This window comes from Arachis ipaensis, chromosome B10 (assembly GCF_059453495.1).
Source record: "Arachis ipaensis isolate K30076 ecotype BB chromosome B10, ASM5945349v1, whole genome shotgun sequence".
Classification (NCBI taxonomy): domain Eukaryota; kingdom Viridiplantae; phylum Streptophyta; class Magnoliopsida; order Fabales; family Fabaceae; genus Arachis; species Arachis ipaensis.
Window position 1 is genome coordinate 11,529,102 of NC_142435.1, and position 19,986 is coordinate 11,549,087.

General features: G+C 32.1%; 3 protein-coding genes across 3 annotated transcripts; 2 read left to right on the forward strand and 1 right to left on the reverse strand.

Annotated features, from left to right (window-relative positions):
• The first annotated feature begins 8,282 nt into the window (after positions 1 to 8,282).
• LOC107624032 (putative plastid-lipid-associated protein 4, chloroplastic) lies at positions 8,283 to 10,779 on the forward strand. The gene is made up of 6 exons (XM_016326465.3): positions 8,283 to 8,666; positions 9,339 to 9,452; positions 9,549 to 9,644; positions 9,728 to 9,802; positions 10,097 to 10,164; positions 10,381 to 10,779. The coding sequence occupies exons 1-6, from the start codon at positions 8,346 to 8,348 to the stop codon at positions 10,451 to 10,453; spliced, it is 747 nt and encodes a 248-aa protein (XP_016181951.1). The 5' UTR covers positions 8,283 to 8,345; the 3' UTR covers positions 10,454 to 10,779.
• Positions 10,780 to 11,943: 1,164 nt separating this feature from the next.
• On the forward strand, positions 11,944 to 14,646 carry LOC107624007 (F-box/RNI-like superfamily protein). Its single transcript, XM_016326435.3, has 4 exons — positions 11,944 to 12,286; positions 12,823 to 13,566; positions 13,667 to 13,947; positions 14,036 to 14,646. Exons 1-4 carry the CDS (start codon positions 12,283 to 12,285, stop codon positions 14,270 to 14,272), a joined length of 1,266 nt encoding a protein of 421 aa, XP_016181921.1. The 5' UTR covers positions 11,944 to 12,282; the 3' UTR covers positions 14,273 to 14,646.
• A 525-nt stretch (positions 14,647 to 15,171) lies between these two features.
• On the reverse strand, positions 15,172 to 17,917 carry LOC107620113 (transmembrane emp24 domain-containing protein p24delta4-like). Its single transcript, XM_016322328.3, has 4 exons — positions 17,663 to 17,917; positions 16,877 to 17,086; positions 15,451 to 15,527; positions 15,172 to 15,316 (listed from the first exon to the last, which is right to left on the reverse strand). Exons 1-4 carry the CDS (start codon positions 17,915 to 17,917, stop codon positions 15,172 to 15,174), a joined length of 687 nt encoding a protein of 228 aa, XP_016177814.1.
• Between the last annotated feature and the right edge of the window lie 2,069 nt (positions 17,918 to 19,986).

Below are 19,986 nucleotides of genomic sequence, written 5' to 3' on the forward strand. Positions count from 1 at the left end.
GTCATTCTAGGTAAATGTTACTATACTTTCCTAATCTTTGGAATTTTAAAACTTCTTTACATTATTAATATTGTATGTGTATTAGCATAATATTTTAAGAGATATTCTATTAATAGAGTTTTTATGAGATAAGTTTTAAAATGGTCCTTGAAGTTACCCTCGAGCTTCATAGTGATTTCTGAAATTAAAAATTACTCATATTCATCCCTGAAGTTGCACTCTGAAACTCAGACTCGTCCTTCCGGTCAATTTCGTCCAGCTGGCACAACTGGAAAGCTGACCTGGACTCGTTGGTGACACGCTGTCAGTACAACGGCTAGCTGACGTGGCGACGTAAACTGTTTTGACTCAATTTGGTCCCTAAATTGAGGTTAAAAACTCTAACTCCCAATTGACTCTCTTCTCCTCCCTTCTTCATCGCACACTCTCTTCTCCTCTTTTCTCCATCACACCAGAAGTGACTCTCCTCTATTGCTTCTCCTACAGTGTCTTCTCCATCTTCGAAAACCACACGTTATGGCTAGCGCGAGCAATGCAGCTGAGAGCTCCAACAACCCACGATCATTTGGAAGTATCATGAGGAGAATGAATAGAAACAGAGATGCACGTCTGCCAGAATGGTGTGAGTGCGGGTTGAGACCAGTATTGTGATGGTCAGCGACGGATTCTAATTTAGGGAGACCGTTCGTGGGTTGCCCAAACTACAATGTAAGTGTTTGATGCTGTTGTTTGCTGTAATTCTAGATGTAAACTTGATTGATTCACTTTCCAGGATGCAGACTGTAGGTAAGAGGTGGTGTGAGTTGTTTCTGTGGATGGATAAAATTCTGGAAGAAGATGCGGTAACATGTGATGGTAGAACAAGCTCTTCAAATGACAACGAAGAATGTGATTATAAGCAAAACAAGCTCTGTTTCATATTAGATATGCAGAGAATCATATGTACGTGATTGCATATGTAATTGTCCTTGTTGAAAATACTAAAAACTGGAGGTGGTTCTTGGAATTACTTCATGAAGACTTGGGAGATTATAAGCAAAACAAGCTCTGTTTCGTATCAGATAAGCAGAAGGTATGTTTTAGAAATTTATTTGTTGTTGTATAATTAGTATTGGCTGCTGTGATAATAGAATAAGTGAGAAGATACTCATTACAGGGTAGTTGGATCACTGCTTATATAATGAACTGCCGTGTATATAATGAACTACTGCTTTACTTAGTAGATGGACTAATGCTTGATGAACTGCTGTGTATATAATGAACTGATTTGTATGTAAAGAATAGGGACCATTTTGATGTCACTTATAAAACTGAAGGGACCATTCTGATGTCACTTATGTAACTCTAGAGCTGCTAATGAGGATGCTGCTGTTACTGCAGAGGCTGTTGCTGCCCAACCCCTTGCTGCTAATGGTGGTGAAGCCACCCTTGTCCACCAAAATTCAGCTTGAACTCAGTCAACCATCCTTGTCACAAACCGATGACTCTCAATAGGTTCAAAAAATTAGATGACATTCATTTTATTATGTGCATGTTCTTATGCACTTTTACTAACTATTTTACATGTCTTTACTAATAGGTTTTGCCTTCTCCTGTGAGGCCACCAAAACTCCGTCCCAAAAGGAAGTCCTCCAAACAAGAAAAGGCAACTCCAGAAAACAACAATCAAGCAGCAACCACCCAACCAGCAACCAGTTAACCCGCAACAAATCATCCGTCTCATTCTATGCAAGGTGCATCACAGGAGAGCGTTACAAGGTTTGCTAACTTCATGAAGTTTGTTCCCAACCTTAGATTCAGACCACGCAGAAACAAAAAATGAAGACTAGGATTATTACGTTTAGGAGAAGACTATTTTATTTATCTATTTTGATGAAGCAGCGTGCTTTCTGAATTTTGAAACCAGTGTTGGAGATTTTAGTGTTCAAAACTTGTGTTCTCAATATGTTGAGAACTTTGATATACTTGTTGAATATTGCCCTAACTCTGTAATGCCTATTTTAAATATGTTTTCTGCATTATGAATATATGAATATGGATTATGACTCCCTTGAATTGAGCTGTGGCAGATTTTTTTTTTCTTGGTCTCTGATATGCAATTAAGATTAATTCCATTAGATGAATCCATTAGTAGTGCAAGAACAATTATTTACATATAACCTCTTGTTTATTCAAATTCCAAATTATTCTTACACAGTCATGTCAAACAGTTTAATCTGCATTTTTTTCAACCAAAAGGACAGGTACAAATACATGAACAGAACAACATATGCATATCTCATGTCACATTTTTTTTTGCTAAATACAATTAACTATATTGCCTATCCAACCTTAAGACAAGCACAACAATTGTAATCAGTAGCAGCAGCATACATGTAAACAGCAAAATTCTCCCCATTTTGAGAACTCTAACTTTAGAATCTAATCTTCATCCTCCATTTTTTGTTGTCATTTGAAGAGCTTGTTCTACAATCACATGTTACCGCATCTTCTTCCAGAATTTAATCCACCAACAGAAACAACCCACACCACCTCTTACCTGTAGTCTGCACCCAGGAAAGTAAATCAACCAAGTTTACATCCAGAATTACAGCAAACAACAGCATCAAACACTTACATTGTAGTTTGGGCAACCCACGAACGGTTTCCCTGGATTAGAATCCGTCGCTGACCATCGCAACACTAGTCTCGACCCGCACCCACACCATTCTGGCAGACGCACATCTCTGTTTTTATTCATTCTTCTCATGATGCTTTCAAATGATCGTGGGTTGTTGGAGCTCCCAGCTGCGTTGCTCGCGCTAGCCATAACGTGTAGTTTTCGAAGATAGAGAAGACACTGTAGAGGAGAGTTACCTCTGGTGCGATGGAGAAGAGAGGAGAAGAGAGTGTGCGATGGAGAAAATAGGAGAAGAGAGTCAATTGGGGGTTAGGGTTTTTAACCTCAATTTAGGGACCAAATTGAGTCAAAACAGTTTACGTCACCACGTCAGCTAACTGTTGTGCTGACAGCGTGTCACCAACGAGTCCAAGTTAGCTTTCCGGTTGCGCCAGCTGGACGAAATTGGCCGGAAGGACAAGTCTGAGTTCCGTAGTGTAATTTCAGGGATGAATATGAGTAATTTTTAACTTCAGGGATCACTATGAGGCTCGACAGTAACTTCAGGGACCACTTTGAGACTTATCTCGTTTTTATTGTATATTGATAACATTGTTAAACAATTAATACTAAAAAATTATATTTTTTTTAAAAATTAATATTTAAAAAATTAACACTAACTTAAAATTATACTTTTAAATAAAAATTATAAAATAATCATAAAATATTAATCTCTCATCTGTACTTATTAAGCAACGTTTTTTTTTAATTTTAGTATTTTATTAATGTTAATTATTTTACTGAAATAAAATAAAAAATTTTATTTTTTTCCATAACATTTTTTTATTTTTATCTTTTAAGATTTATTTTATTTTAGAATTTCATAAACTCATTACAGTATGATCTAAATCGTACTGGTATATTTTTATTTTTATTTAATCTAATTTTATTCACATAATTTAAAATTTTAAATTATAAAATTTTTAAATTAAAATTTAAATAAATATAATTTAACTAGTAACTTAATTTAATTTGATAAAAATAAACGTATTCGTATTATTATATTTATATAATTAATTATATTTATTCAATTTTAAAAAAATAAATATTTGTTCCTATTTTATTGTTTTAAATTAAAATTTAAAATTTTACTTTCTAACTCAGGTAAGTAATCTAATCCCAAAAGAACATCTTAATATTTAAATTTAATATTAAATAATATATTTGGTTCAATTAATTAAATTCAACTTCACATTTCCGTGTTTTGGTTATCCAAAAAAAATTCAAATTCAAATTTTTATTTTTTAAATTTAATAAAAACAACTTTAATTATTTAAAGAGTAAAGTATTATTTTTGTCCTCAACGTTTGGGATAAGTCTCAAAATTATCCCTAATGTTTAAATTGTCCTATTTAAGTCCCTGACGTTTTAAAATTGGCTCAATGTTGTCCTGCCGTTAGGAATATGTTAATAGAATTGACGACGAGATAAAATTAAAACGATTTTAAAATGTTAGGGATGTAAATTGAACGAAAACATTGGAGACAAAAATAATACATAGAAATAAATTTTAATTTTATCCTTCAATAATATCAATTTTTTACGGTACATAGTTATTCAATTATTTTTTAATCACATTTAAGTAAATTACACTTAATTACATTACTTTCATTATAAATAAAATTTTTTTTATAATTTTACTTTTAAAGATTTTTACTTTTAAACGTTAAAGAATTTTGACACGTTAGAGACAAAAAGTACAATTTATACTTTATTGTATATGTATCAATTTTTTTTCTTTTTCGCAAGTTTACATACTAGTCATTTTATAAAAATTTCATGATGAGTAAAAATATGTAAGAGTAAAATTATAAAAAAAATTAAATTTATTTAGAATAAAAGTAATGTTATTAAGTTTAATTTACTTGGATGTGGTTAAAAAATAATTAAATAACGATGTACCTAAAAAATTGATATTATTGAAAGATAAAATTAAAATTTATTTTTATGTATCGTTTTTGTTCCCAGCATTTTCGTCTTATTTAAGTTTCCAACGTTTCAAAATCGTCTCAATTTTGTCCCACCACCAATTTTGTTAATAGATCCCTAATGGTAGGACAATATTGAGCCAATTTTAAAACGTTAGGAACTTAAAGCCTTTGCGGACGGAGATCAAGTAGCATCGGAGAATCAACACAGAACCACAGAAGACAAGCGGCGGCGTCGGCCGAAGGCAAGACCCATACGCCTGAGAGTGAACCTCTTGAAACCGAGGTGGAGCAAGTGTCACCAATCACTAGAATCTGGAAGGCTTGAATCCATTACAGAGGAAAGATTACATGTGACCAAGGAGGAGCAGAGATGACTGCGGAACCAGAGCGTTGGAGAACAAACGGCATCAAAACTTTTCTACCGATCCCAATCATGCTTCAAGGGTGCACGAACTGCAGTGACGAAGGAGATGGTATTAGGCGTTGGGTGGAGTGGAGTTTTCGGGTCTCTGTTTGTGTTGGACTGGGTGACTGGCTTTGACAAAAAAAAATTAACATTTTAATTTTTATTAAATAACATTAATACTAAAAAAATTTTGGTCTTTTTAAAATTTATCTTAAACATGATATTTTAATTTTTTAATATTAAATTCAAATTTTTAAATTTAAATATATTTAAACAACATTAATATTAAAAATATATTTTTGTCTTTTTAATTAAACTTTAAATGGATATTTTAAAAGTTTAAACTAAATCTTCAACAGGAATAATTTTATCTATTTTACATTCAAACATATTTTATTTTATTTTTTAAAAATCAAACAACCCTAATCTTGTCAATCAGTTATATCTCAAATGGTATAATCTTTTCGTGCTCATATAAGAGGTTGTAGGTTTGAATCTATGTATCTTTGGAAAAAAACAACTTTAATTCCTAAAAAAATTTTATCTTTTTGCAATTAATTAAAACATATTATACTTTTTTAAAAAATTCACTATAAAGAAGTATTTTGTCTTTTTAACTTTTTAAACTTTTTAATTTTTTTTTTGTTAAGAGGTTTTTAATTTTTGTTTCTATTATAATTTTGTAAAAATCCAATAGCAATTTAAAAATAAAAGAAACCTAAAACAGGTCCAAGTAAAAACCAAAAAATAATGTTAGCCCTGTTGTAAAATAAATAAAAGATATATTAAATATAAAATAAAGATGTATAAATAGAAGACTTTAGTATTAATATAATTAGTTCAATAATGATTTATATATATAATAATAATATTATATGTTGTAATGTGTATATATATATATATATATATATATATATATATATATATATAAAGATAGAAAGAAGTATTAAAAGTAAAGAGAGAGAGAATTGCATTTGTTTATTGTTACTGTGTGTAAAAACTATTTGCCTCGTTTATGCTTTTATAGGCAAATAAATTCAACCTTTCAAACTATATTAATTGTGCTGTCATGGGAATTTACTCCTTTCAGTATAGGAAATCAGATCCACCATCAATGAGCATCCATCCTTATCTTTATTGTAACAAGCCCAACCATTATTTAAACTATTACCAAAAAAAAAGTATTATTTAAACTACAAAACGGTAACTTATTCCTAACTTTCTAAGAGGAGTTTTAATATTCCAAACAATTGTGGAGCACTAAATTGTGTCCCGTACCTAAAATGACGGGACGCGTCATTCTATACATTCATGTAATTTTGTATACAAGTTCATTCAAGTTGGCCCAACATTAAAAAAATTCAATACCATTAAATGAAATGTAAAAGACATGCATTCAATACACATAAAACTGCTCTTATCCAACGCTTCTTCTCTTTTTCTTTTCTCTCTGCTCTTCTTCTTCTTCTTTTCCCGCGCTTCTTCTTCTTCTCACGCTCATTTACGCAGGGAGCGTCTTCTTCTTTGCCTTTTTCTTTGCGTTCCTCTTCCTCCTCATTCTCCTCCTTCTTTTTCATGTTCTTTCTTCTTCACATATTTTCTCCTTATCATCATTCTTTTGTTGTTATTGCCTTTTCCTCATTTTTTCTCTGGTGAAGAAGCAGTAGAAGGTGAGGAGGAAGAGTTTTGAATTGTGTAGAACAGAAATGAACCGAATATGTTATTATGGTGAAACAATTGTATAGTACTAAATGAATGGAACATTATCCATTATATAAATTCAAATTTGAACATCTTTCTGCATAATGAACCGAACACGTACTCATGGTGAAACAATTGTATAATACTGAGTGAGCGAAACATAATCCATTATATAAAATCAAATTCAAACAGCTTTCTGTATAATGAACACAGTACTCATGGTGAAACAATTGTATAGTACTCAGTGAACGAAACATAATCCATTATATAAAATTAAATTCGAACAGCTTTTCTATATAATGAATCGAACGCGTACTCATAGTGAAACAATTGTATAGTACTGAGTGAATGAAACATAATCCATTATATAAAATCAAATTCAAACAGCTTTCTGCATAATGAACCGAACACAATACTCATGGTGAAACAATTATATAGTACTGAGTTCCTACAATTTACAGATTATCAATTCAATTCAGTACACCTCCGTCCATTCAATTCAATTCAATTCAAATTAGCAATTGCATTCCATTCCATTCAATTCGATTCAAAATTGAACAATCCAAACTTCATCAGTTCGATTCGTTTCAGAAGAATAATCCAAATCACTCTCATTCAACTGATTTGAAGTTGAGTTATTCATTGTTTTGATTCAGAAGTGCATATCGAAGAAGAAAATGAAGAGGAATAGGAAGAAGATAAATGCAACATAATCAGATCGAAAGAAGAAAATGAGAAGATGAACCCAACCAGAGGAGAAAACGATGAAGGCAATGCAGATCAATAAGGAAGAACGCGAGCAGAGAAGAAGAAGAACATGCGAGTAGAGAGGAAGGTTGTTGCAGCACGTTATATGTAGCGCATGTATGACAAACGAGTAAGGGTGACCAATATTACTTGGATAACTTGGATGTATTTTTTATATGGATATAGAGTATTATTGTAGTGTAAAATAATTTTAAATGTGCATCTAATTATATAATTTTATATTATTAAAAATAATTATTTTTGATATTAATTGCATAAATAATTATTTAAAAAATACACGTGATTATATGATGGTGTAACATATTTTAGTGTGTTAAATTTAAAATTATATTTTATAATCAAGTTTAATTTAATTTTTTAACAAAATTTAATTTTAATTTATTAATAATATTTTATATAATTAATGTTACAAATGTTTGTTATTATGTAATTAAATATATATAGAATTATTTTATACTAATAATACATTAAAAAATACTTTTTAGTCATATTTTTGTTTATTTAAATTTATTAAGACTTAATTTCAATTTTAAATACATATTATTTCTCTAATTTTAATTTTTTCTTTTTGAATTTTTCTTAATAAAATTTTGAATGTTTTGATATACAATTTTAGACGTTTATATAAATATTAATATGAATTAAAAATAACATTTTAACTAATATTAATTAATAAATAATTAATTCTCTAATTAAATTTAATTTTATTTAAATAAATTTTAATATGTATAAAGTATCTATATTCATTTTGATATTTATATTTTTTTATTTTGATCAATAAATACAAATGTGCCATTAATCTGTATTTATTTTTTGAGAAGAAAATTTAGCAGGAAAATGAAAAGGAAAAGGAAAAGGAAAAGGCAGATGAACATGAAAAATGGCCTTATCCTCTCCCTCCTTGGGCGCACACCATCACCACCTTCCACCTCTCCACACCACACATCACTCCTCCTCTCCCAAACTACTCTTTCTTCATCCACCGCATTTCTCTTCTTCTTCTTGTAACTTCCCTATCATCATCAGAACCGCCACCACTCCTCAGACTGAGAAATGGAGAGCTCAAGTCTCATTCTTCCCTGCTTTCTTGAAGAAAGGCGGCAAAGATGCCAACACCATCAAGCAAGAGCTACTTCAGGCCATTGCACCTCTTGATCGAGGTGCTGATGCCACCCCCGATGACCAGCAAACTGTTGATCAGGTTTCATTTCCTAATCTTCTACTATCTCCTTCAACTTTATTTATTTTTTATCAACAGTGTTTAGTTTTTGGATGCGGATTTTATGATTCCAGAGAAGAATACGAGTAATAAGCGCAAGTGAAATCCATAATTCATAAAAAATTGTTATGGAGCTACATTTCCTACTCATTAATTACTTACTTCAAAAAGTTTATGATACCATAGGTAGGGTTGAATCCAAGTTTTTCAAGTATTTAGTGTCACTGACCTAATAATTTAATTTGCTAATAATACATAAATAATATTTGATATTATAAAATTTGAAAACACTAAATATTGTAATTTATTGAAAATAAATTTGTTTTATTCAAGTTGGGTTGGATAGAAAGAGATTTAAGATGTACGGATTCAATTAGGATAGAGTTTAAACTCTAATCTACCATATCCATTGCACTCAAAGCTTTTTTTGATTTGGTTTGCTTAAATTTTATATATTTTTTACAAGTTTTTATACCATATCATAAAATTACTTATTTCAAAAACTTAAAGTGGTTTCATGAACTTTTTTTCATATTTACAAATATGTAAATTATATATGCATTATTCTTTGGTATATTTGTGAGGAAATTTTGATGTAAGTTGTTCACGTGCATGTTCATTGTTGATTGTTGGGATTTATTTCCATCTAAATAGATTGCACGGAAACTTGAAGCAGTAAATCCTACAAAGGAGCCCCTGAAATCTAATCTACTTGATGGCAAATGGGAGCTTATATACACTACCTCTCAGTCAATCTTGCAAACCAAGGTAAACCAATACTACTATTTCTATGTCATTGATAAATAATTGATTAGCCTTTTCATTTTCTGTATGCTTTCGTTAATATCATATATTGAATGACAGAGACCAAAGCTTTTGAGATCAGTTACAAATTATCAAGCAATCAATGTGGATACCCTTAGGGCTCAAAACATGGAGTCTTGGCCATTCTTCAACCAGGCGCGTACCCATTATTATTACAAAATTCAGATAATTAAATTGTATTTCACATGTAAATGAAATCAGCATTTTAAACTGTGTAGGTGACAGCAAATCTAACACCTCTAAATGCAAGGAAAGTAGCTGTACAATTTGATACATTCAAAATCTTAGGCTTGGTAAGTTTTATTCAGTGTTTCGATAAACGGTAATGCTAGGGAGACCAAAAAAACAGCTATAACTTATCTTATTTAGCATTCATTAATTTAATGAATGCTAAATAAGGTAAGTTCTGACTGTTTTTGTCTAATATTTTTTTGTTACCAAACATTTTTCGTTCGACAAATTATGACTTAAATTATATTTTGCAATGTTAGTTCTTCATATCATTTTATCAGGCTTCTTCAAAATTTCATAGCAAATTATTACTTGACCTCCTTAATCTTGTGAGAGTTATAATAAAAAATGTGCAGATACCTGTGAAAGCACCTGGAAGAGCCCGTGGTGAATTGGAAATTACATATTTAGATGAAGAACTTAGGTGAGTTGCCACATTTTATTCTAGTCACATTTACTTTGTATCCCACTCGGAAAAAGCAATGAAATTAAACCCATTGGAACTTTTTCTTTAGCTTCATCTCAATTTTAGCTACCTATATATATGACTTGTTAAGTTGTTATATTATAGAGTAGAAATTAAATATTCATTGTGATGCTTGCTTACTTGATTAATTATTATCATAATTCAAAATAACAGAGTATCAAGAGGTGACAAAGGAAACTTGTTCATCCTGAAAATGGTGGATCCATCTTACCGGGTTCCTGTGTGAAAATGATGTATTCTCAGCACTTCTATTCTATGACTCAACTAGTTGAAAATATATACAAGTTGAAACTTACAGTAATTTTCTGCTGCAGTGTTGCTATTCAAGTTGACTTAAAGTCTCAAACAGTTAAAACCATTTTACTTTGAGCACTCTTGGTGTATTAAAAAAAAATCTGAAATTATGACTTATGAGTACATCCATGATCCACCCCTTGTAAGTTTGTTGTATTAAGTGGAGACTCTGAGTCTGAGACAAAATAAGTGGTTGTCAAATCTTGATACTTGATGTATACTATATTATTTAATTTGATTTAATATCTTATCAACTAAGCTATGGATTCAGGAAAACAAGACAGCTTGGAAATGTGCCATTAATTAATAGATGCATTCAAAGCGACTATGTTTTTGTGACCACAGATCCATGTTAGTATAGCCAATACTATTGAAGCATATGATGATAGTTTAAATTTTTTTTTTGACCTTCTTAAGTGAAGGATTTAGGTTGGTTTAGGTGAATGATCAATTAATTATTATAACATTTGGTTTTTTGTCATTGTAATAATTATGACTCGTTCAATAAACCACTATTAACATAATTAAACAACTTCTAAATAATTTTATGAAAACAAAAAAAAGGCTTCCTTAGCTGGTGATAAAGATTTTTCTAATGCCGAAAAAAAAAAATGCAATTTGCAAGCTAAGCAGCTGTTGTCAAGGAGTGCTTAAAACAAAGCTTGCCTCTATTTTTGCAACGTGCTTGCTCCACATTGTTACTAATGTTACCACGGCGATAAATCAATTTAAATCTCTAAACGTGATATATCTCATTTACTAGAAGAGTAGTACTATATATACAAGTTATTTGAGTTTACAAGTCATATAAAGTGGGGCAAACACACGCGCGCTACTCAACGATTTTTATAGCGTGCTTTGCGTTCCTCCTCCTCTTCCTTCTTCTTCTTCTTGGTGACGACGATAACGAAAGAGAAGAATAAGAGGAGGAGGAGGAGGAGGAGGAAGAAGAACATACAGCAAAAAGAAGAAGAAGAATCGTGCAGTGAAGAACGTGCAATAACAGTTTGAAGCACATGAATATAAATAATTTATAAAGACTTGTATGGAAAAATCCTTGTATGTGGAGAATTATTCTTACTAGAATTTAATTAATTAATTGTTGAATGCATAGTAACACGCTTACATACAGTGCTAAAGTTTTTTAAGAATCACTCTTCATGATAAAGATATCAAGTTCAAATACAATGGTATAACTTCATCTACTTAACTAACAGTGATGGATATATAAAATGTTACTTAATAATAATGTGGGTGGGTGTGTGTTTAAGCATGGCAAGTAACTCACATGTATAGGATTATGTATATAACTATATATATTATATGGTTTTATATGTTGGAGCCTTGGCCTGCCTGTTTGAACGGTCAAAAAATATTTGAAATAGCGAAAATGAAAGCGGGCAAATTTTAATTTTGAGGCGCAACCCTCATTCTCCAAAAATTTTCAACTTGAGCCAAACAGACAACTAACAAAACAACACAAACTTTCCAGAAAATTTAAAAAAAAAAATCCAAAAAATTTCTCTCTTCTTCGTTCTTTTTTTTTTTTTGCAATAAAAGAAAAACACTGTTCCTATGAGCTCCCTATATTATTATGTCCCTCTTGGTATTGCAATATAGAGTGAGAGTGAGAGAGAAAGAGAGAGAAGGAGAGAATCTTTGGCACAGCACAGGCAAGGGGTAACGAAGACCCATACCCAGATCTTCATTCAGCGTTAATTGCCAAAGCTTTTTCTTTCCTCACTCTTTTCGGATCTCATTATGTGTAAGTTTTTCCCGTCACATTCTACGCTCAACTAAGAGGAATAAAATTGAACTTTTTTTTTGTTTTGGATGTTTATGGTTTGAGTTATGAGTGGGTTCTGTTACTGCATTTACTTGAATTTCTCAGATTCGGTTTCATTTCTGTTTTGAATTGTCATGAAATATTTAAATCTTAACTGGGCCTTTATAGTTACTCTAGAAATGTATGCATTGCTAGCTGAGATTTCAATTTTTTGAGCAAGTTTATTGAATATGATAGTTCTCTTATTTCTCACATGTTGATAGTGTTAGTATAATCTAAAGTTGCAAAATCTATTGTTTGAGTAAAAAGAGTGAAGTTTTCAGAGGTGAGTTGAAGCAACAAGGGTCAACTCGAAGGAGATTGTGATAGTAAAGGTGGGAAGCAAAATTCTTTGCTTAGTTTAGTCATGTATTTTGAGGTTTTAGTGATGGCAGTTTTCCCTATGTTCAATTATATTCTTTACTTGAATCTGTCTATTTCATATTGCTCATTACCTCTATGATTATTGTCCTCAGCCATGGAATCTCTCCCCGATGCCCTACTTCAATACATCTTGTCCCACATCAGTAATGCTCGTGATGTGGCAGCTTGTAACTGTGTTTCTAAGCGATGGAAAGATGCAACAACTTATGTCAGAACTCTCTATTTTCCTCGCAACTCATTTGATAACCCTTCTAGTGGTGAAATTCCGGACAACATTGTGCAGAGAATGGTATCAACTGTTGTAAAATTAGAAGAGTTAGTGGTATATAGCCCTTTCTCCCCTTCAGGCCTTGCTTCATGGCTGTCTCTTGTAGGTCAATCACTCACTCAGCTTGAGCTTCGAATGGACAACCTTACTGATAACCAGGCATCACGTGAAAGTCCATCAAAGTTGGACTGCATTGGGGCAGCAAAGAATTTGGTGTCTCTAAAATTGTGGGGTGTTTTAATGATAAATTCGCCAAAATGGGATGTCTTCCAAAATCTTAGCACCCTTGAAATAATTGGTGCAAGATTGGAGGATCCTGTATTGACTGTGGTGCTTCAAGCATGTCCTTATCTTAAACGGTTGCTGTTGCTTGGATGTGAGGGGGTTAGATCAATTTCAATTGAGCTGCCATATTTAGAGGAGTGTAAGCTTGATTTTTATGGTTTGGGAAACTGTTCACTTTCTCTTATCTCTCCGAAAATTGAATCCCTTGAGGTACAAGGCTGTAGTTGGATCAGGGTCCCTGAAACCGGGCATTTGAAGAAGCTTTCAATTTCCAACAGTTCGGGTAATCTTCAATATTAAGTGATTCTTGTACATATAGTTTTTTTTATTGGCTGTGTTTTCTTGTTCTTATATTTCTTTCATCTCATGTTAATTGTTTCCAGGGAGGGTATACATGATAGATTTCGGAAACCTCAATGTTCTGGAGTTCCTGTCAATGCGGGGAGTCCAGTGGTGCTGGGATGCAATATGTAAAATGCTGAAATTGGCAAGTGAGGTGAAGCATCTTTTTATGAAGGTTGAATTCACAGGGGACTTTGAGGCTCTGCAACCCTTTCCAGAGATTGATTTTGTTGAATTTTTCAATAGCCATCCAAAGCTGCGGAAGTTTGATATCCATGGAGCTATGTTCGCAGCTCTGTGCCAGAGGAACAGTCTGAAACATGTAAATTCATAATAGGCTAAATATTACTCTTCTGATTAAGTGTGCTCTTAGAAATCTTATCTAATGCTGATATTGATTCATTTTGCAGGTTGATCCTGGGTTTGCCATCCCATGTTTGGAGGAGGCTGTAATCACTGTAAGATCACCACTAAATGCTGAACAGAAAATCAGTACTCTTGAATCCTTGTTGAAGTATGGGAAAAATTTGAGGACCATGGTTATAAAGATTCTTCAAATGAAGAGCTGCCACACCAGTGCTGATGATTTTTTTGATGAGATTTGCCGCTTGAGATACATGAACCATGAGAAGGTACGAATAGAATAAAGCTTATAAAAGGCTATCATTGTTTCTTGATGCATTCATAATATAGGAAGAGGGTGATGAACCTTGTTTCACTGGCAAGGTTGTTGCCTTATGAGTTCAAATCTTAGAAATAGGCTCTTTATTTGCCTGAATAAGGTTATGGACTTACTCTCCCATTAAGTGGGTGAGTCTTGTGCACTAGTCTACACTTTTTATTTTTCATTTTTGTATTTGTCAAAAGAGACTTTTGTTGTTCATTTTTAGCTTAAGCTGGACTACTCACTGCTGAATTGATGTATGGTTCTCAACATTTCGGGGGAGCTAATTGACTTTGTAAACTTCTAATGTATTGTTTTTGAACTTCATTTGGAATTATGATCTTTCTGTTAAGCTAATTTGGAGAATGATTGGATTATCATCTTTCACGTGATTATCAAAAGAACATGATAATGGTGTTGCTAAGAAAAAGATGTTTATACTTTATATACTATCCACCATTTTAAGTTGTGTACAACAATGAGGTTTAGACTTGAAAGTTGAAACCTTTTAGAATACTGTTTGTACCCCTTTCTTCCTATCAATAGAAAGTATAGCTATTGTATTATAACAAAATCTTGTAGGTTAGCAAGATTTAAGTGAATAAGTGCTGTAATATGCCTCTACTTCGTCAAGTAAAAGCTAATGTTTCAAGTTATAAAATTCCTTCTTGATTTTCAATTTTTTTTCTTGTGTGCTTATATTTGTCACACGAAACTACTATATTTTTGTAATTATTTGAATAAAATTAAAATGTAAAATGAAAAGTTATTCGCTTTTTTTTTTCTAATAAGCTTTAAAAAACCTGATAAAATCAATTCTGAGAAAATCATTTGTACAAAAAAAATAATTATCCAAAGACCTAAATTTAGCACCATCTAGTTCTAGATAAGCTTCTTCTTTACGAAGTATCGCTTCAAATGCCAAAATTGCAAAGCTGAAACTACAATGCAGATACCCAAGGACATTATACTAAGCCATGCTACTCTGGCATTTGTTCTTTCACTTACGCCCCTCATATTTGATTCTCTGAGAAGAAAAAAAGAAATGGTTAATCAGAAAAAGTCGAGACAACTTGCAACACCGCCTCAAAGATGATAAGGGAAAAAATAAAAATAAGTGCCAACATTTAGGCGTTTGTCATATAATAAAAATTACGATACCTGTTCTTCAGATTTAGCAAATTCTCATGGATAGTCACCACTGCTTCTTCCAGCTTTCTCAACTCAAGCTCTACCCCCTAAGCATCAATAACATATAAAACTGATGTTAGCAAAGATAAATTCTTCAAGGGGGCAATATCCAGAGCATAATCTGTTAAGTAGTGTTTGTTTTAAAAGATTGAAACTGATATTGAGATATTAAGATTTAATATTGTGTTTAGTAATTAAAGATTGGAATTAAAATTTTAGTTTCGAGACATAAAATTTCAATCTTTTCATTATTTTTAGAAAATAGAGACATAAGGAACTAAAATTTTTAGACTAAAAAAGATTGAAATTTTAACACTATTTCATGTTCACATTTATATTGAATCAAATAAGATAATAAACCATAACTTAATCCTGTATATTTTACACTAAATATAATATAAAAATTTAATTTAGTCTTAATTTTTTAATTTTTGTCTTTTAGACAATCTCTATCTTTTAGTCTCAATCTCTTTTATAAATGTAGTATTAAGTACTTTATCAAGATACAAACATTAATGCATTCATGGTGATTAAAGCATTTTATGAATAGTTCGGACCGTGAATAATTAGGTTAATTTTTTTTTGAAATGGACAATTATTCATTAGTGTGGATAAATTAAGTGTTTTTTTTATGTGGAGATAAAAAATCTGAAGATCAGATTTCATAATAAAATTTTATGAATACACAAATCTGAGGATGGCTCTCAGATTTGTGATTTAAAAAAAATTATAAATACAAATTTAATCCTCTAACTTTTTGTTTTTAAATCTGACCCTCTAATTTCTTTTATTTTTTTTTCCACAATTTTATGATACATTCTTCATCTTCATGATATAACAAAACACACTCTTTTTTAATATAAAAATTGGGATAATTAACCCGGTCAAACATGATGAAGTCAAACAAGTTTTCCTTCGATTTGAGACAAGCAAGCTTACCTCACATTTAATTAAGTGGTTCGATTAGTAACTAACCAGTTAAATTATTGACTCAGTATTAAGTAATTCAATGCCTTAGATAGGTTAATTGTTAGATCAGTTTTGATAATTGTATATGCTTTTGAGTCACAATTTCAAAGTAGCATTAAAAAAAAAGAGCTGTGATAGATGTACTTAGGTTCCATTTTAAACTATCATACTTCCATTACTATTAGATAGAACTTAATCTCATTTTAAAATAGAATCACACCATATGTTTAATAGTAATAAGGTCGTGAGTTTCTTAATATAAAATACAAAATAAGTTACCCTAACTATTTCTATTCGAAGTGTGTTACAAATACTGAGATTTATCAAACCCTAACTGATTATTCATCTGTAGATGCCATAAATGGAATATATAGGTAAATTAAGAAAATATATGTAGGTAGATATGACTTATGAATGGAATATTTACCTCAATCTTTTCTTTCTTAGCAACTGTTTCCCATTCCGTGGCTGCAATGCCGATTTTCCAATCGAGGTTGACTTGAACTTCTTCGTTTCCTTGATTTTCAGCCACCCAGAAGCATGCCAGGTAGCTCCCAGTCTCTGTAGTTGTAAATGCGAACTTGCCGATTGTTGCGTTCTCCTTGAAATGAAGATTGTTTCCATATGGTGATGTCACCTAAACAAAATTTGTAGTACTATTACTATAAGATAAATCCAGAGATCAACTTACAAGAAACGGTGGAAGTTATTTTTTGATAACAAAATAATAGGTATACAGACAGAAACTAAGACACTACTATCTCTAATCTCTATAATTAATGCATTATTATTCGATGATTAATGTATCTAATAAATGTATCAATTTTCATAATAGAACCCTGATAATAATTTCTGGAAGGATTATTTGCATTCACTTCACTGGTAGCAGCATGAGCAAATATACATATAAGCACGTGCATTCAGATAAAAAGTTAAAATAGCCTGAAAGATGAGTTCATCAAAATAAGAGAAACACGTAAATTGAATGAATCATATTATATTCAGTAATTCTCATGGCACAAACCACATGAACTATCTAATATTAGTACTAAATCAATTTCACAAATCGAATTAGGTCGTCGATGAAAGATGATCCAAAATAATCTAACCTAATAATGAAGGTGAGATATATGAATTAATTATATTATTGTGTTGTGTGAGAAACGAAAACAAACGAGAATAAAAGCGATCGATCCAGATCGGTACGCGATACCTTGACGGAAATAGTAGGGTTTCGGGGAGGTGAGCGATGATGAAGATCAGCGGCACCGACTGCAGCAACGACAAAGTAGTTAGCTAAAACGATGATGTTGCTTTGGATTTCTTCTGAAACGCATTTCGTGGAAGTAGCCTTCGCCTGTAACGTGATCCAGATGGCTCCACACGGCGGTGACAGTGACAGCAAGAAGAAGCAGAAGATCAGTAATAAAACTATGGCTTTCACTTTCACTTGCAGTTCCAACAACATGATGTTGCTTCACTTTCTATATAAGATATAAACACATACAACGACGAAGAATGCAAATGCAATTGCCAATGGCAATGGCAGTGGCAATTGTTCCTCGATCTCTCTCTTTTTCGATCTCTTTCTGTTTCCTATCTTTCCGCTTTTTTTCTTTTCAAATTATTATTTTTGTTTTTTCTTTAATCTTATTTTTATATTATTAATAAGTTTTGTGAGTGAAATTTGAGGATCAGTTTTTGATGCATGATAGAGTATCCACTATCCAGTCACATTCTTCTCTTTAGATAATCATTTAAGAATATATATGAATTTAAAAATTAGTTATTTCTTATAAAGTTTTTAATGTTTATTATTAAATTTTGTCTTATATTGAATCAATTTTTACATTTAGAATTTATAAAATTAGATAGAGTTGCATTAAGTTGTATAAGAATTTAAAATGTTTTGTAATCTTAGTTTAATTTAAGGATTCGCTTACAAAAATTTATTGATTTGAAAGACAGTTAAAACTTAAAAAGTTTTCTATATAAACTATAAGAATCTATTGGACAGCTTCCAACCTCGCAGAGGGCTCAGGCAAGGAGATCCAATTTCTCCTTATTTATTTGTTTTGTGCATGGAAAGATTGGCGTGCTTCATTTCCAAACAAGTTGACGAGGGTATTTGGGATGGTGTGGCTGTTTCTAGAGGAGGACCTAGAGTTTCTCACTTGATGTTTGCAGATGACCTCCTCCTTTTTTGTAAAGCAAAGAAAAATCAAGTTCGGAATGTTGTGCACACCTTGGAGTTGTTCTGCAAAGCTTCAGGTATGAAGGTTAACATTGAAAAATCTAAAGCTATTTGTTCTAGAAATATCTCAAATAGAAGGAAGGAAATGTTGTCTGGTGTTTCTCATATTCCTTTTACTAGTGACCTAGGCAAATACTTGGGGGTGAACCTTAATCATCCTCGAGCTGCTAGGTCTATTTTTGCGGACTCTTTAGAGAAGATCAAGAATAGGCTGGCTAGTTGGAAAGGTCGGCTCCTTAACAGAGCAGGCAGGCTTTGCTTAATTAAATCTGTTGCTTCTTCTCTTCCTATTTATCAGATGCAAGTGACTCTTTTTCCTACTTCAATTTGTCAAAAGATTGATTCTGTGCTTAGACAATTCTTGTGGAAGGGAAAGGTGGGGGAGCGATGCTTAAATTATGTCAAGTGGAGCAAAGTTGTCACTCCAAGAAAATATGGAGGCTTGGGAATTAGAGATACCCAGTGTGTAAATTTTGCTTTATTAGGAAAGCTTGTTTGGCAATTACTGCATAATAATGATAAGCTTTGGGTAAGAATTATGTTGGCAAAATATTTATCTGGGAGGTCTTGCTTTTCATCCAGTTTTTCTAATAATGTTTCAAGCACTTGGCGAGCGATTTATAAGACAATAGAAAAGCTTCGTGATGGTTTTGATTGGTGTACAGGCAGGATGTCTCAATCCTTTTGGTATCATGCTTGGCGACCATGTGGAACGCTAGCTCCTTTGGTTCCTTTTGTGCACATCTCTGATTCTCACTTGAAGCTAGAAGATGTCTGGTACCATGGACATTGGCGGTGGGATATTCTTTGCACAATGATTCCGGAAGAAGTTAAACTTGATTTGATGCTCTTTGATCCTATCAAGCAGGCAGGAGATAAAACAGGTTGGTTTTGGACAAACTCAAATACTCTCACCTACTCAACTAAAAGCGGGTATGAATGGCTATTGAAGAAGAAATTTGGCTGGAACGATAATGAAAATTGGCTTTGGCTTTGGCGCTTGAGAATACCGGAGAAGATAAAGTGTCTGCTCTGGCTTTGTCTCAACAACGGAGTTCCCACAGCTAGTTACCGGTTTCAAAGAGGTCTTGCTACTTCTGATTTTTGTCAGCGATGTTATCTTGCTCTAGAGGATATTAACCACTGCTTTAGGACTTGCCAAAAAGCTCGTCAGATTTGGATTAGCTTAAATTTGGGAATGACCGCTGAGGACTCTAGTTTGGATTTTGTGTCTTGGATTCGTTCTAACCTCAACAAAAATGAGTTTCTCTTTGCAGCGGCCT